The sequence below is a fragment of the Sceloporus undulatus genome, chromosome 5 (genome assembly GCF_019175285.1).
Source record: "Sceloporus undulatus isolate JIND9_A2432 ecotype Alabama chromosome 5, SceUnd_v1.1, whole genome shotgun sequence".
In the NCBI taxonomy this organism is placed as follows: domain Eukaryota; kingdom Metazoa; phylum Chordata; class Lepidosauria; order Squamata; family Phrynosomatidae; genus Sceloporus; species Sceloporus undulatus.
This window is the reverse complement of record NC_056526.1, coordinates 20,763,145-20,781,528: the sequence shown is the minus strand read 5'-3', so window position 1 is coordinate 20,781,528 and position 18,384 is coordinate 20,763,145. Positions and strand designations below refer to the sequence as shown.

The following is an 18,384-nucleotide window of genomic DNA, read 5'->3' as shown; positions in this document are numbered from 1 at the left end:
GAGGGTGGGCAGAGGTCAGAGCATTCCCTCCCCTCATCCGAGGGGAGGGGGAGGAGGAGGAGGAGGAGGAAAGAGCTGAAAAAAAGGGGAATCTGGATGCAAAGGGTGACAGGAGGAAAAGGGGAAATCAGGGGTGACTTTTGAGCTGCAGAGGACTGTCAGAGAGAGGTGGGGGGTGGAGAAAGTGATGAAGGAGGAGGAGGAGGAGGAGGAGGAGGAAGGGGCCGTGGGAGGAAGGGAGCCATGGAGGGGATCCTAAAATGGAGCAGGAGGAGGAGGAGGATGAAGGAGCTGGGGGAAAGGGTCAATGGGCATCCCCGAGGAAGGGGAGGGTCTGAAGGAAGGAGGAGGAGGAGGAGGATTTCCAGGGGGAATTGGGTTGTGGGGCTGCGCTGGGGCATGTAGGGAAATCAGGCTGCTTGTTCTACTTTCATTCCCTCTTGCTCCTGGATTATTGTCAGAGGGAGGTGGGGGGGTGGTGGAGAAAGTTCAAAGGGAGGTGAGGGTCGGAAGGAAGGAGGATTGCCCAGGGAAGTAGGGCTGTGGGTCCAAGCTGGGGCATGTAGGGAAATCAGCCTCTTTTGACAACTTATGTGCATTATTTTTTGGGTGCTTGCTTGTTCTACTTTCCTCTTGCTCCTGGATTATTATTGTTCTTATTATTTGTGTTATATGAGGATGCTACAGGAATGCCTGCGCTGCATTTCCATTTTATTCCCAATTGATTCCATGGGTCTACTTTAGTTGGAACTGACAGGTCACACTCTCTCAGCCTCATTGGAAGGCAATGGCAAAGCTCCTCTAGCAGGAGGAAAAGGGTCAGGTCAGGTCAAAGGCAGGGCACGAACGGAGCTCACATCAGGCACTCCCCTTTTCATATTTTTTTAAAATTATTTTTGACCAAATATGCGCATGATTTTTTTTTCTTGAGGCAGATAGAGCAGGGCTAGCAGCTTGTGCAAGGGGTTTCTCTGCTCGCTTCAAGCAAACAGGAAATGTTGCGAATGCAAATGTTACAATCCTACAATGCGAATGTTACATTTTTTGCTCTTGTCAATTAGACAATGATACATGCTTTTGCTACTGAATTCAGAGGCAGCCCTGAATTGCTTTTAAAAGCAAAAAAAATAATAATTTAAAAAATGGAATGCATGGCAGTTTTACTGGCATTTCTGAGGTGAGAAATTTATCATCATCATCATCATCATCATCATCATCATCATCATCATCATCATTATTTCATGTGTAAGAGGCATTCTGAGGGGCAAGGAGTGGGGGATGCATTAGTTTGCATGGGATTGAAAGTGGGGACAGGGGCAGATCTGACCCAAATGCCCACACATACACACAACACACAAAAAAGAGGTTTTAAAAAAATTGACACCAGGGCATTTTGTGCATGGCTCTTTAAAAAAAAGGAGGGGGGAGGACACCTCCGATGCCCCTGCAAAAATGTCACCATGACGATCGCTTGATTGACAGCAGGCGCCTTCACAGCAGGCACAGAATGCATTCGATTTAAAATGCCCCTCTTTTTGTAGTGGGCACTTGCTAACAGAGAGATTCGGGGGAGGGGCATCCAAATCAGCCCAGTTCCTTCCAGATTTTTGATGCCAGTCTGAATGGGCCCAACATAAGTGAGAATTCTACCTATGTAAGCCACCAACAGGATTCCATCCAAAGCAGAAGAAGCTCATCAGCAGGATAAGGAATCCTGTGGATCATATCTGACATGTGGACCAGAGCTCCTCATTTCTCACAGGTAGGAACAGAGAGGATCGGGGTTGTTGCAGTAAGTCAAGGCAAGAAAATCACCTAACAGGTATTCCACAAGGTGGAATCAGGTATTATCAAGGCTTGATAAGCCATTTCCCCTCTCATGATAATAGAATATTAGAGCTTGAAGGCACTTGAAAGGGTCATCCAGTACAACCCCCCTGCCATGCAGGATTACACAACTGCAGCAATCCTGAAAGAGGCCCAGCCAACATACTTATCATAAAAGGATAAGTATTTATTTTGGCCCCACTCTTTCCCATAATGCTTTGCTCATACTTTTGACTTTATTTCTTCCTTTCTCTGTATGCTCTAACAGATCCTCAAGCTTTGCCCCAAGAAGAAAAGCTCCTCCACTTATACATTCTGCAAGTCAGTCGGGCTGTTAGGAATGCAGTTTCATCTCTTTGAGAATGAATGTAAGTCTGTCACAGTCTTGGTTGGTCACTTGCCAGATGACGTCAGAGTAGGATATCCATAGTCTGGCTTTTCCTGCGATATAAACCTTGTTGGACGTAGTAGGAGGATGTAATCAGTGCTAATTGGAGGATGTAATTATTGCTAATGTAATTAGTAGGATTGTAACTTGTATGAGAAGCTTATTTCAATGCAGCTCAGACTGTTTATCCATCTAGACTAGTGTTGGCTAGTTTAACTGGTAGCTATTCTCTCAGAACTCCAGTCCAGATCTTCCCTAAGTTCTGTTATCTGACCCTTTTAACTGGAGATACCCAGATTCTTCTGCATTCAAAGAATGTGCTCTGTCAGTGGACTACTGATTCTTCTCAGATTATTCCAGTCTTCCATGAAACCTCATATGTGTTTCACATCCTCTCTTACTCTTTTTCATAGACTATCCCCATGGCATCACCTTGGTGACTCCAGTTTCAGGCTCAGAGAAGAAACAGGTACTCCATTTCTGTGCTCTGGGTGCAGAGGAAATGCAGAAATTTGTGGAAGACCTAAAAGAGTCAATAGCAGAGGTGATGGAGCTAGAGCAGATTCGAATTGAATGTAAGGCTCCCAGCGCGGTCCAGACTCCTTGCAGTCATTTTGTCTGTATGTACATATGTCTGTGTCTTACGTTATTTTTGTGTCTGTTTTGGGCAGGGTGCCATTTCTTCTTTAAGAAAAGGGCAGAGGGCAAGATTCTCAGGAAGGTTTAAAGGTCTTATTTTTAAAACAAGAGTAGGGGTCTGGTGGGAGCACACATATTTCTGGTTGGGCATGTATCCCCTTATTAATTTTTAACTCACATAGCCCCTCATTTGGGGACAATTTCCCAACATTTGGAAGTCTTTGGGGCCTTTGTTAGGCCCATGAGGCTTTTTTAAAAAAGCAACAGCAACAACAAAAACAGGAAGATAATAGAAGTAATTTCAAATTTTGAAAAAAAATTCCACCATCTAAAAGAGTTGGGGGGAGGGAAACTTGGTGAATTTCCCCCTCACAGGCCCTTGAGGCTGTGGTGTTTAAAGATGTAGGGTTAGGGCATGGAGGGCCACATGCAGCCCACAGTTCTCCCTTTGCCAACCCCTGTTTTAAATATTCAAGATTAAATTGCCAAAAAGGTGTTGTCACAGAAGTGGCAATTACAAGTCATTACAATGAATCTCCATAGGGTTACAAATGGGTCATTCAGGGAAGTAGTGCTCCTGTGTCTGGTTATTCTGTGCCTTTAGTTTTGATCACCAGGCACAAGAGTCATTTCTTGTAGTCAAGCAAACATATGTGCATGTGCTTACTGTGGGTTATGTTGATATTTTTCAGTACACAGCATAGTCACAGTCTTTTTGTCTATGTATGCATGTGCGTTGGTGCATTGCACATGCTACATGGACATAATGCACACCCTCTGAAATACTGTTTCTCTGCCTGTCTCCTGTGCTTCCTTCTCTCTCTTTGGCCTTACTTCCATATCCTTCTTGGTTTCCCTCTTATTGCTGTACTTTCTTTTCATCCTCCCAGACACTTTAAAATGTCTCTTTCTCCTTTTGCCTTAGGGGAGCTGGAGAAGCAACATGGAGCAAAGAATATTGCTTTAAAGAGTAATGGAGCTCAAATGGAAACACAGTCCAAGCAAGGATCTCCAACAGGTCAGAGGCAGGCATAAATATAGTCTTCTTTTCTTAGCCCAAAAGTTAGTTGGCACAGAAGTTGTTGCATAGACATCCAGGGTACTAGGAACAGGAAGGAGGAAAAAACACTTCAGTTACTTTGAAGAAGAATAGTTGTATCAAACTGATCCTTGAAACAACAAGCCTGTGGTTTCCTGAACTGGAAATTTGACCAAGAAAAATGAAAGGTACATCTTTTGGCTAACTATTGGTACATAACAGAGATAGAGAAAGTGGGAAATCAATCCATTTGCCTTTCAGCTACATTCAAATATTTTAAATCTTCATATTCTTTCTGTCCCAGATATAAAGAAATTTTCAGTACTGGTAAACTGCCCAAAATAAGCATTCTTCTGCAGCATCAAATTCAATAGTGCCAGCATGGTTTAGTGGTTTTAGTGTTAAACTATGGAGTTTATCACATGAGAGGGAAGTGCCCACATCCCATCAATAAATGGGCATTAAATCCCATGAACATCCTGCAAGAGCAGGATTGTTTTCAGACTACGTCACACGATGTCACCATTATCCCATGAATAAAGTGGCCAAATTGTGCCACTTTTTATTTTTGGGAAAATTCCAAAAATAAAAAATGGCACAGTTTGGCCACTTTATTTACGGGTTAATGTTGGGATAATGGCGAATTCATGCAATATCATCTGAAGACAATCCTCCTATTGCAGGATGTTCACAAATTTAATACCCATTTATTCACAGGATGTGGGTGATTCCCTTCCCTGTGGTAAACTCCTATGACTCTGGAGACTAGGGCCCGTTCCACACGGGCACCCTAGTACATGCCGAGCACATACTAGGGTTAGAAAGGGGCGTCCTTTCCGGACGCCCCTAACCCTAGTACGCACTCAGCGCGTACAAAATGGTGGCACCCATTCTACACAGGCGCCGCCATTTTGACGTTGTGGATGCTTAGCGTCCGCACGTCGTATGGCACTAATGACGCTGCAAGTGCACCATTGGCGCCTTGCAACGTCATTAGCACACCGCAAGAAGAAGCTGCATTTTGCAGTTTCTTTTTGCTGCGTGGAGGAGCCGTGCGGTTTGGCCGCTGAGGCTCCTCCATGCAGCAAATGAAGGCGCTTTTCAGACCACCCTTTTGGGCAGTCTGTAAAGTGCCTAGGATTTTAACGCTATGGAAATCCACTGACTGACTTTGAGCAAGTCACATTCTCCCAGTCTCAGAGGAAGGCAAAGGCACATCTGCTCTGAACAAATCTTGCCAAGAAAATGCCATGATAGGTTCATCTTAGAGTCACCATAAGTCAGAAACTACTTGAAGGCCCACAATAACAACTTTCTGTATGGGCAGATAGTCATGTCATGATGTAAGATGAGAAGCATCTTAGATAAAAAGCGATGGTGATTCCAATTCAGTACTAACATGGATGGATATGAAAGGATTCAAACCCAGACTTTTACAAGTTAAGCACTCAGGACCTTCAGATAAATTAATCTGTCATTTTCAGCTTCTCTCACATTTGAATTATTTTTCTTCTCAAACTTTTTCTTTTCCAAATAAGGAGAAATAGTTAAATGTTGTTGTTTTTTTTTAAATGGGCTGAAACAGTATTCTTACTAGAAACTTCAAAACTGTACACCTCCTGATAATTACATTGACCGTCTGATGAATCAATCCAGTCATCTCTCCAATGGAAGGAACTATAAATTGGTACTGACCTCCTAATAACCAAAGGAAACCTACAGTCTCTGAGTTATCTGTCTGTTTCTGATTCTGTGGTGCTGAAATGCCCAAAGTGTGTCACCAGATCCCTGAAAAAGAAGAAGCAAAGAAAGGAAAATGATCACTGTGGAAGAACTGAGGGATGGAAATGCTTCTTTTTGACCTTTGTGAAGTCTCAAGCTTTTCTTAAACTATGGGGATTGCCTTTTGTGGCAACAATATAATTTCACCAGTCTGCCAGCACTGCAGTCAATGAAGTGTATACAATGATTAATCTGTAGAAAGCCCATGAGAACAAATACTGACCTTTGTAATTTTCTAGGGCATGGCCTGAAGGCATCCAAGGCAGCAATTTTCTAAAGCTATGTAGATCTGAGCCTAGTTAGTGTATGGATGGGAGACTGATGTTCATGGCTTTGGATTCTGGGATGGAAGAAAAGTAGGATATAAGTTTATGAAGTAAGTGTAGGTATTTTAGGCTAAATGGATGGTAATTTTTTTATATATATATAAAGGTATTACACTTCGGACCTATAGTGATGGTTTATACCCATCTCCCCATGAAACAAGGGAACTATTATGTTCTGGTAGGGGGACTAGGGAACTCTTTGAACCAAACTAAGTACTTGTGGAAAACCATAAAAAGTGAACTAGGATAAAACTGATGCCTTTATAGTGTTGATGTCTTAATGCCAGGTGGATAAAACCCCATCTGAAACTAATTCCACTAAATCAACTTTGTGATTCAAATATCTGTATTTTGAACATGTTTTGAATTGTAGCAACAAGCTGGATACTTAAAACCAAATGTTAGAAAAAGGTCTTAGATTATTAATATATTTCCAAAACCATTTCTTGGTTCTGATAGCTGGCAGTCCATTCAGTGGCTGGCCAGGAGAAGAAAGACCAAGGCATGGTGGCTTGTAGGATTCTGAAAAGTGTCCAATCAGTGAGACGTCAGAAACGTCTGACAGAAAGTTTATATTTTGTCACTAAGGAAAGGACCTCTTTTGTTTTCAAAGGCAAAAAAGATTTGGGAGAGAAGATCCCGGATAACACAGTGGAGGTAAGTAGAATGCACAGCAGCTGAGGTAAGTAATTCTCCCTCAGTTCAGCTCTTCTTACATTCTCTGTTGTTTCTTTTCTCAGGTTTTAATCAATGCCTCCCCAGCCAGACTGACAATTTTACCAATTTCCAGAGATACAATAAAAAGTTACTGCTAGGACGGGTAATACAACTTTCAAATCCAGATTAAACTTCAAAGCATTTTTTTCAAGCCGTTTCTATAACTGTTAACACATCCTTCATGGAGCAAGCACCCGAACTCTTGGAGACTAACCTGCTCCTTCCTCATCCCCACCAAACACACTTCAGGAGAAATCAGAGACGCAGCTGAGATGAACTCCCCTGACAGGTCATCGCCATGACAGAAACCCAGCTAATAGTCACTACTGTGATCTTTCCCCTATAGGCTCTTCTGCCCTAGACACTGGTGCCTCTGTCAGGGCCTAGAACATATTGAATGAGACTCTTCATGTGTTGGAAGCTCATTAAAAGTATCCCAGTCTGATATGGTTGCTGAGAGAACTTAATTGTCTGTCCTTGTTTGGGAGACAAGACTCCACTGTAAAAGTCCTTTTATGGTTCCTAGTTTACCAGGAAAGTTCTAGTCTGGGAAATTTCTCCAGAATATTTAATTTGCCCTGGCTTTTGCCTTTCTCCAAATCTCTTCCCTGCAGATACTGCCCATCTCCATCTCCTTCCAAGTGCTACTTTTCATGGGGGCAAGAGCTGCTTTCCTCCATCAACATCCATTTCCTCTGAAACCTCCATTTCTAGGCAGATATACTGCTCCAGCACCTCTTTTTTTGGTTACTTCTGTTTAGGCCTCTGAGGCTATTTTGCCCCACAGCTTTCTGTTCCACAGCCTGTGAGAAAAATCTGCAACCACAGATGTGCTTGTTCCCCTGCACCTGCCCATGATGAAGTACTTTGTAAAAGCTAATTCATTGCCGTGCCTACTGCTCCTGCTTTGGGAAGGATGGACAGGCATCTCCATGGCTTCACATGCACCTTTTGCACCTGCAAAGGCATGAAGGAATGATCACTTTAGGGACACAGAATTCTAAGGAGGCACTTCATAAATATGGCTTCCTTGGGGGAATTCCAGAATCAAGCAAAGAGGGCTCTATAGAAGAGATTCTTCTCTTCTTTTTCTTTCCTTCTTTCCATCACCCTGGCCCCATATCCTGAAGAGCTACACACTTCTGAAACTCTTTATTTCTAGAGATTTTGCCCATTGCCCCAAAGATACCCCTTCCAAGGAGAGCTGCATTCCATTTTAGTTCCTCTTTTCAGTCAAAGATTGGGAAGCCCTTTGAGCTTCTCGTGGAAGACACATCAAGCCCTTCTTCCTCCCCTCTCCCTCCTCTTACTTCTCAGCAGAAGCAAGCATCTCCATTTTCTCTGAGATTACCTGATCTGCTGCCATTTCATCAGATTTCTTTTTTTAAAAAAAATCATTGTTTAAAGTTGGATGGGTAGTTTGTTTTTGTTTTTTACTTTTACCTTTTCGGCATATGTAAAATCATTTCCTTTCACTTGCAAACCATCGAGTGGATCAGAGCGAGCTGCAAGTTTGCTGAAATATGTCAGAATTCTGCTTGTGTGTGTTTTTTCTTTTAATTTTTAATTTTCTTCTTTTGTAAGCAGATTAGTGAGTCATGTGTGCACCTTCCTGCTCAGAAAGACAGGAGCTAGGAAGAGCTCAAGTCTTTCTTTTGAGTGTCAGCAAATCTTTTTTTTCCCCTCTCTGCAAATATGTGCAACCTCAATTATCCTCCCCCTTTTCTGCCTTGTTGGCCCATGAATTCCATTATGATGTAGGATTTTGTAGGAGCTTCAGTCATAGAAGCTCTATTTAGAAACATAACCATAAGGCGTAACTGTAAAGAAAAAAAATAAGAGCATCTTTATCCTTAGTTGCTTTCATTCTAAATAAAAGACAATGGGGTGGGGGGAATGAGATATAACTGAAAAGAACTAACAGTTCAAAAAACAAAATATCTTTTGGCCTGAAAGGCAGTGGGCTCAGGCCATCAGCTGCCTATATCATCTCAATTTAAAACTTCTGAAGCACTTTAAGTGACAATAGCACTTGGCTGAGTTTATTCAGTCTGGATAGTTGAGGTTGTGCTGTATGTGTGGAGAACAGCATCACTGCCTTTGCTATAAAGCAACTCTTTATTTCTAGATGAAACATTCAGGGGTGATTTCTAGGGGTGGATGGGACGATGATGCATACTGGTGGGATAGAAGGGTAAAGTTTAAGGTGGGTTGTGGCTTATGGGGAAGAACACTGGATGGAGGGTGGAAGGGTAAAGGGCAGCCCACATTAGCAGATGGGAAGAAGTCTTGTAACATTTAATGCTTCTTTGACTGTTTCTAAACTAGGTGTCAATTCACAACAGGCTTCAAACGTACCAGCACAACTCTGTCCCGGGGCTCGAGATTGGAATGCAGCCCAGCACACGTCCTAACATGCCTCGGGAGAGGCTGGAGACAGCATTGGTGCCCTCTTACCCTGCTTCAGCAGGGACACTTGTACAGTGCCAGCAGATTGTCAAAGTTATAGTCTTGGACAAACCGTGCCTCGCACGCATGGAGCCAGCCCTCAACCAGACTCTGACGCGCTACGTGTCCTCCGATTCCTGCAGCTCCACCCCCTTGCGCAGTCTAGGCAGTGGTCTCCAAGGCACCCCGGTGAAAATCATCCATCAGCCCCCCCTTCCGCCTCCACCACCACCCTACAACCACCCACACCAGACCTGTCCCCCCAGCTCCTTGCTTCAGAGACGCAGGTACTCCAGTGGCTCACGCAGTCTAGTGTAGCAGCGCCACCAGCACTAGCCAAACAGCACAGACTTACCCTGGGACCCTTTTCCGTCTTCAAAGAAAATCTAGTTTGTGATTTATTTTTTAGCAAAATGAAAGAAAAAGAAAGTGACAGAGAAAGAGTGAAAACATATAGTGATAATGAAATAAATTACAGTATGTATAATGAACACACCTAATTCCTTACCATCTCTCCTGAAACTATTCTTTTTGCAAGGATCGATACCTGTAGAAACTGCCTGACAGCTTCAGAAGATGTTTGCTGCCCACTCTTCCACCCTTTTAGCTGCACACATGCACCTTTCTTCCTCCTGACACATACGGCCATGTTCTTCTCTGATGAGCTTTATTGTCCTTGGCTTCCTATGCTTTGTGTCTTCAGTTCCTCTTTCTAGTTCTCTTTCCTTGCTTCTTCCACTTCCTTGTTTTCTCACCATTACTAAATTCCACAGGTTTCTGACCAAAACCAACTAGACTGACCTTTGGGGGGCATTGACTTTGGTAGTTCACCTTGTTGGGTCTGAGGAGCCGCTACTGCTACTGTTCCTGCTGCTACCACCACTGCAGCTTGCTAAATTGGAGCTGAAAACGTATGCCACTCATCACACTTCCTACTCATTGCCTTTTTGGGGTTACCCTGTTCTCTCACAGCAAGATGATGGAGGGGAAATCGAGAGAAAGAGGAAGAAGAAGGAGGAGGGTTCTGCTCCCCATGCTGCAGTCAAACACAAAGATGGCCTCACTTTGGACATCCAAAATCTGCATTGTAATGTGAAAGCTTTGCTGGATATCAGCAGAAATGCACCACTTGTAAATATTCACTTTATGGTTGAATGTGTGTGGACTTTGCCTGGTAAAAGGAAGAACTAGCCTGGTCTGGGGAGATTTAGGAAAAAAATAAGAATTGGATCTGGAAATCTTCCTGGCATGGCCACTTTCTGAAATTAATAATCCTGGAAAGTGATTCCTTTCTAATATTTTTATTCATCTTGCTTTTCATTTTGTCCCAGGGTGTAGCCACACTCCACAAATATATCCACTACTTCATACTACTTCAAGGGCCCTGGCTCCATTCTACAGAATCCTGGGCTCTGTAGGACTCTTTTACTTCTCTGTCAGAGAGCTCTAATGCTGTAATTCAAGGGAATGCACTATAGAATTCTAAATCCCGCACTAGACTACAAGTCCCTGGATTCCATAGGGTTCAGCCATGGCAGTTAAAAGTGGGATCAAAGTGCTATAATGGTGCAGCCAGACTTGCAACCCAGCTCACCGAAAATAGTAGCATTGATGTGGCAACTTCCAGGCTAGAGGGGAAGAATAATCTCACCCTTAGAAACTGCCTCCATTTTTCACACACACACACACACACACACACAGAGCCCCTAAATCATTTTGCTGCCTGTGTCAAAGGACAAGAGTGTAGTGACGCCCACATATTTCCATGTATAGTAGTAACCTGGTCTTACACCCTGATGATGGGGCAGTGTCCCGCGTTGCACCAGAGCAGCAGGATAGATTAGATGCAGGTGAGGCAGTGCATCCCTCATGGTGTTCTGCAATAGAGAGGAGTGGCTGTTGCACATATACACACCATCACCTGCTGCCTGAGGCAATTGCCTCACTTGGCCTAATGGTAGAGCCAGCCCTGATATGCCCCCAGGGAAGCAGAGAGAAATAGGGCAGGGAAGAAGTAGGGCAACAACTAAATCCTGTGATAGTCCCAACATGTAGCATATGTGTTTTCAAATTGGCTCCAGGTGCTTCTTTCCATATTCACATTCCTGTTTGACTCCCTCTTTCCATTCTGAGCTGCTTGTACCAACTAGCATCACAGAGGTTTATTTAGGGACGTTATCCTGAGTCAACAGCATATGTTTACACAGGCAGGGAAACATGCTACATTGGGTCATGTTCTGGGTAATTCTGTGTGCTTTTGTTGAAATCCTGGCCTTAACCTGCCTTAGCAATTGTAAGCAAATGAAATGAAACACGATTAGTCAAGATGAAACTGAAGAGAGGCAAGGAATATCTCACTATCTGAGAGCCTTCGTGTTTCGCCTTTATGAATATATAAAACAAACCAGATATATTGCAAATCCAATATATTAAGTGTTGTTAGTGTAGCCAATCATGTAAGCACAAATCAGATTAATAACTCTTCCTTCCATTCCTTCCTTTTCTTTTCACAATGCCCCCCTCTGCAATAATGTATGGCAAAGGTGGGTGGGGAGTTCCAGGGAGAGAAGATGAAAAAGGAGCTCAGCTCCTTGCAGTTATCAGGGATGCTGACGTGCAGAAAGATGGTATTAAAATGTACTATGGCTGTATTTTTAGAAAAAATATCTTCCCCACGCATGAGGGAGGAGCAGCATTAATTAGCTTAAGGGCTTTGCTCTTGCTCACTCCATCTCCCTGTGAGGCTTAAGAAGATCAACTTTAGGATTTGGAAATAGGGCAGAACAAGTTTCAAGTCTCTTTTATTATTATTTTAAAATGTGTATATTTGTTTATGAGTGAAAGAAAAAGGAGAGCAAAGGATTTTTTTACTTTCTGTGTGAGGTAGAAAGAGGAACTTTACACTGGTGAACCTGAAGCCTACTGTGATGGGAAGGCCCCCATTTAAATCCATCAGGTTACATAACAAGACATGGGATGTATCCCCAAAAGACTTACATTGTGCAATTACCCTGCCACACTCATGGAATTTTACAGGGATGTTCTCATCCAGCCACGGTCACTTTCCATTCCATTTGTTAGATGTACTAACCATGCCTTCCCCGGGAATGGAATGGATATTTGCCAGCCTCCCAACTGAGGTCAAATTTGGAGTCCTAACCCCTTGAGAAACTGCATGTTGAAAATTCCTGCAACTTGCAGCGGGTTTTGTTGTTGTTGTTCCTGGCGCAACATAAACTGTTCAGGTTTTGAAAACTATGCAGGAGTTTAACAATGTGCAGCTTTGCTCTAAATAACCTACGTTTGCAATTTTCATGCATCAGCTTTCCCAGTTTGAATTTCATATAGCTGGAAAAGAAATTTGGGCTGATTGAAGCTGAAGCCTTTGCTAGTTTGAATGTTTCACAATTTCCTTTCTGTATGGAAAGTTGCACCTTTCCCCCCATTTCTCTGCCAAAAGCTGCACATTTTCCAAAACGCTGCAGTTTCTGGACAAGGTGCACAAATTTCATAGGAAAACTGCATGGTTTCCCATCATTGCAGGGAGGTAAATGCTCAAGCATCCGAAGGCTACATGACATATTATACCAGATCTCAAGACAGAGAGCTTTCTTTGAACAGAGGGTTTTCTGGAGGGAGGAATACTATTTTGTACTACAGTTTGTATTCTGGATGTTGTAATCCAAGGTCAAGTTCCTGTTTAATGCTGGTGGACATCTGTCAATGTAGCTTGGGTGAGGAGTCCAGGGGGGATGAAGGCTGCTCATTTTTCAATTGGATGCTACCCAGATATCCCTCTACACCAACCAGCTCCAGATGTGGAGCTATGCACAGGTGCAATGTATCTCTCATAGCCATGAAAGAAGGAGCAGTCTTAGCTCTCCTAGATTTTCCCTGGCTACACAGTGGTGATTGGGTGTTCCTGGCCACTGACTAGCCAAAAGTGATGCAGTGGGACAACAATCTATCTGCCATAGTGCAGCTGGGAAAAAGGTAACTATATAAGGAGGTACTTGATACCTCTTTGTGCATCACCAATATTCACACCTAGGATAATGGGGGGTATGGTAACATAAGCCAGCAGCAGCATTTTAACCCCCAAAATAACTTTTCCATGTTCTGCTTTAATATGGCAGACTACAGCTTTGGTCCACAATATGGTTTCACTGAAGGCCACACTGGCTAGAGTGGGAATGGAAATCTGGGCACATCTGAAGCTGTATGCCCAGCAGCATTTGAGACCATGGCACATTAAACATAAAGGTCTGTATAGGACTGGAATCATGTTTGCCTGAATGTCCACCCCTGTTCCCCACCATGGAACACGTAACTATATTTTAGGAGCCACTGCTAGGTTCATTCTCTGTCCTCCCCCATGCTGCTGCTTTTGGTATCTTCTGCTATCCTGGAAGACATCCATATCTGCATGGTGCATTAGTTAAAGCATGAAAAGATTGGTGTGTTTAGATAAATAAATTAGATTTTACTTCACATTTAACACAAAATGGCAACAAAAACCATAAAGTATTTGATGAAATAATTGTTTTTCTGGATGAAATATTTATGAGAGCTTGAGGTTCCTGGAAGAGTGAGAGCACCAAGCAATTAATAATAGATTTGGAATAATGTGAAGAGATTCATCATAGGAAGTATTGCCTGCAATGTCACTCTCTCCCCCTCCTCTGTTCTTCTTAATTTTTTAAACAAAAAGGTATTGGGACTTAACAGTGCTGGATTTTACAGCTTCAGATCTGGATCCCTCCTTCACTACCCTACCTAGTGGTATATTAGCTACTTGACTGATAGGCACTATTTTTATTATATAGAGATGGGGAAATGACCTGGGCCTTTCTTTTTTTAGCATTCTTTGAAGAGGGTGATATCTCTGGCTGTTTCCTAAGATTCTCTGAAGTCTGGAAAGAGCCATTGTGCAGGAGCTGTTTTGTCTTCACCAGCCCTCTTCTTTCCATCGCCATCATTGCCCCTTCCCCAGTTTCCCAAACATACAAATAGCTGGGGCCAGGAAAGACAAGCAAAAACAGCAGGCAAGAGCAGAGCTTGGGAAAAAGTATTCTTATGGATTTGGCATTATTTTCAATAATGCTCAATGTGTGCCTTGAAAAAGCAGGCATTTCTAGAATTTTTTGCTCACATTCAGATGTTTCATGACTGCCTATAATATAAAAAAGGGAATAGTTTTGAAAAAGCTGAAAATGAGATTGTGAAAGGAAATCTGCTATTTTCAAAGATCTTCAAAGCTGAAAGATCCGATTTCTATTTTATGTATGGCAATACATCTCATAGATACTTGATCTCTTGAGGTTCCATAGGCCTATGCCAGGCATGTAATTCTTTGCTAATTATGTTATTGAAGGAAGCAATGAGAATTTTTTAGCAATATTCTTTCCATTATAAGTAAGCCTCCAAAAACTGCACCATTTTGATGACTATTCACAGTTCAAGACATTCTGTGCAAATTACACGTGGTATTTTTGCAGAGAAATCAGCATTTTCTGTACAAGAAACATTTTCTGCAAAGAAAATAATATTTCTGTGTAGAAACAACATTTTCCACACAGGAAATGATGCTTCCTGAAACAGAAGAACTGGGTTCTGTGGGAAGAAATGTGAATTTTGCACAAATTTAAATTCTGAATTTTGAAGATTGTCATCAGTGCAGGATTTTTCCACACTTCAAAAACATGTTTTTCAAACACTTTAAAAATGTTTCAAATATTATTTTCATCTCTAGCCCATAATTTCCTTGGTAGTTTCTTAAAGATAGCACAAAATTATTTAAGTAAACCCCAGGTTGATCAAGGCTCATATTTAAATTGGAAATGCATGCCTGGTAAGATAGTAGACATTTAACCCAATGCCTTGCCTGCTTTAGATATATAGCTCCACCCAAGCTGTTTCCAGATGGATGTGTCTGGGTACCATCAATATTTTTTTAGAAGACATTGGGCTCATGTTCTATCTTTCCTTCCTTAAAGAATTTTCTGTTATATGAAAGACATGGAAGAAGCAAATGGAAAGAACATGAGGAAGTTCCAAATGTCTGGGTCCCTTGAAATTCTGTGAACGTGGAGGACAGAGTGGTTGCACACTGGAAACTTAGTCTGGAGATGTGTGTGCGCATACACACACTCCTAATTCTCTAGCTTTATGCAGTTAGAGAGATGGTACATTAAAATATATTAAATTGGTAGTGAACTACAAGACCTGATATGCTACTTGCTATGTGTAATGATATTGCCCAAAGCTATTCACAGGCATAGCAAATGGTGTTTTTCCTGGGGTGAGAACAGCAGGGAACTTTCTTCTTAGAAGTTCAGGCAGAGAGTTTTGCTTAAACAAAGTCTGCAAGCCAGACTTGATGAATAACTTTTGATGCTTATCATCCTGAGTTTTTTGGGGGGCGGGGCGGAGAAGGGGGTTGGAAAAGTGAAACACTAAATGTCTAGACAAAAAGATTAGTGTCCTAGCTAGAGCAGTGTGTTGTCTTATCTCTAAAATGATCTCCTAGGTCTTTTTGGTCATATTGTTAAGCATTGTTACACAGAGAGTGAGAGACCAATTCATTTCTATGGGACTTAAGTACACATCATTGGACTGGATTATAATTTTTGTAAGTCAATAACACGTCTTTCAGACTCAGTTACCTAGTCCCTTTGCATTCAATTAGAGACAGGTTACCGTGGTTTGATCAATATTTGCCAAATGAAGTACATTCTAGAGCAGTTGTCTCCATTACTGAGGTTGCACCACAACTGGCTGGAGATGATGTGAGTTATAATTGAACACATGTGGAAGGTGCCAGGTTGGAGGCAATTTTCAGGAACCATGGTGCCTGGAGGAAAGATTATGTTCTGTGGGCCACAGCCCTTTGCAATGATCTAAGCACTTTTTGGGTAAAGACCACCCATCCAAATAAAAAGTGTTTTTGCCCTTCTTAGAAAACCCTGGACAGTGTAGTCTGTAAATAAGAGGTTTCTAGAGTTATGTAGCAGAGAATTCTTACAAAATTATAATTTTGTGTATTGGGGAGGGGGTAGCCATGAAACTTGAACTGGTATAAACAAATATGAGAGTTCCTGAATGGCAGGGGGTTGGACTGGATGGCCCTTGTGGTCTCTTCCGATTCTATGAAATGCAAATTTGTAATGTAGGTATTCTCCAAGAATTGTTCGAATGGATGTATTCTGAGGCAGACCAGTGACCCACCTAGTTTAGGAATGTCTGTCAGAAATGAAGATAAGGAAGAATAGTCTGGGGAAAACCTGGGTACCTGGAGACTCAAAAGTACAACGAAAGCTTAGTTACTGGCTTGTGTTTCCTCCCATGTTTGAGAAGTAAAATAACAACAACCCCTTAAATGCTGAACCATTGTTTTCTTGCAACAAGATGATGTTAGCCAGCAATTCCCTGCAGCCCTTTCATGAGGGATTATGGGAGTTACAATACAGAAACAAGTTGACCACACTGGCTTTAAGATCTTGTAGGACTGATTGCCTGGCATCCTGTTCAGCAATGATGATGTCTTAAGTTTGACATATGACATCAGAATTCATTTACAGTGGCCATAAGTCCCACCCAAACTTACTTTTTAAGCTAAGTAGTACCTCCCGTTTATGAGTTGCTGGCATGGGGGTGAGTGAGTGTTACAAGAAAAGGTATTTTAGCTAGAAGAAAACATCATCCCCCACCTCCTTGCTTTCCAGCTATTCAGAAACGGCCATGTTGTTGGTGGTGGGGAGGCTGTGCTTGAAAGATAGGGAGCATCAGAGATGTAACTATAGCTCATACATCTTTGTATCTACATTTCAGGATCAGAGCATCCACCCTCCTCCACTCTCTTTTCTGTTCCTAATGGCTTCAGACTGAAACGATACATCATCTTTTTTTATTTCTTCTAAAGAAAAACAGCATTAATGCAGCAAACAGCTTCCAAATCCCAGTAGAAACAGTGTTTTTAGTCTAACACTTACATTATATTATTGTCTTCAAGCAGTGTTTCTTGGAAGTATGAGGAACATCTGAAACAAGCACTGTTCCCTAGATTTCTGGAGTTGATGCCTGCCAGGAAGATTCCATCTTTTAAAAGGGGAATTGATGGAGGGGAGGGAGAGCTAAAGAGAATTTGCATCAAATAGCTGTGCTGGGCCATCATAGTCTATTGCATTGCATCTGCTGTAACTTTATCAGTGAGGGCAAAGCCTAGGACTGTTGATAGTAGCTCTTGAGTGATGATGTCTGTAACACTCTAGCAGCTGTCTAGCCTACTGTGTCTTCACTGCTCCTTAACAGCCACGCCTGGGTCAGAAGCTTTAAGAATCTCTTGTTTCATTACATTTCTCTTCACTCAGTTAATCTCACACGGCAACATCTCATCGGATGTTTCTTTTCATTCTCTGAGCAAGAAAACAAACGATGTTACTTAACCTATGTGTGTAGGCTGTTTGAGAGCACCTGTCTGTCTGTCTGTCTGTCTGTCTGTTCCAGTTTTCTGCTGTACATACTCTCAAGAGAAGCTTCCTTTGGGAACAGCAGCGTGCTCACATCTAGCAAAGACTCCAAATGGCTAATATTTTGTAACAGAAATAGACAAGATGTATTTTATCTGTTCAGTTAATAGAGTTTTAGAAATTATATTGAGATACGTCACTTGTGCAAGTATGTCTTCTTTGTCTTTGCCATGTCTGGTTTCTTTCTCTTCCCTTCCCATGTACACAGCCACAGTTAGCCCAGGCTGGATGAGGACATTTTTTAAAATGCCTTCCAGGACGTATCCACACTGCACAGTTATAGCAGTGCCATTTTACTTGCCATGGCTCCATCTTAAACAGCCCTGAAATTTGTAGTTTGATGTGGGACTTAGGCTGGATTCCAGTGCTATATAATCCAAAGGAGTGCCATAAAGACTTTTAAGCTATAGCGGTTAAAGTGGTACCAAACTGTTCTAGCTGAGCAGCATGGATATACCTCTGGACCAGACCAAAGGCCAGCTCTCACTGTGCCCAAAACTTCACCTGCTGCTGTTTTACAGCAGTTTCTTGACATGTTGCTTGAGGTCCTGGAAATAGTATAGAGCTATTATAATGTGTATCATTTATGAATTTGACTAACAACCTTCTAAAGATATCTGGATTCCTGAACTAGATTCTGTAGCAGTGAAGTCATGGTTTATGTATGTGCTGTTTGAAAACCTCTTCCCT

At 42.2% G+C, this 18,384-nt stretch overlaps 1 protein-coding gene across 8 annotated transcripts in view; it reads left to right on the top strand.

Moving 5' to 3' along the window:
- IQSEC3 (IQ motif and Sec7 domain ArfGEF 3) overlaps positions 1–17,991 on the top strand; it is a 212,604-nt gene extending 194,613 nt beyond the window's left edge. For 2 of the 8 annotated variants that reach the window (XM_042466565.1, XM_042466573.1), the window contains 5 exons: positions 2,096–2,195; positions 2,629–2,835; positions 3,780–3,872; positions 6,615–6,658; positions 9,047–17,991. In XM_042466565.1, coding sequence (XP_042322499.1) covers positions 2,096–2,195; positions 2,629–2,835; positions 3,780–3,872; positions 6,615–6,658; positions 9,047–9,484 — 882 coding nt within the window. In that variant the 3' untranslated portion in view covers positions 9,485–17,991. Of the gene's footprint in view, positions 1–2,095; positions 2,196–2,628; positions 2,836–3,779; positions 3,873–6,614; positions 6,659–6,741 lie in introns of all 8 variants that reach the window. The other 6 variants (XM_042466569.1, XM_042466568.1, XM_042466566.1 and 3 more) reach the window with 6 other exon arrangements.
- The last annotated feature ends 393 nt before the right edge of the window (positions 17,992–18,384 follow it).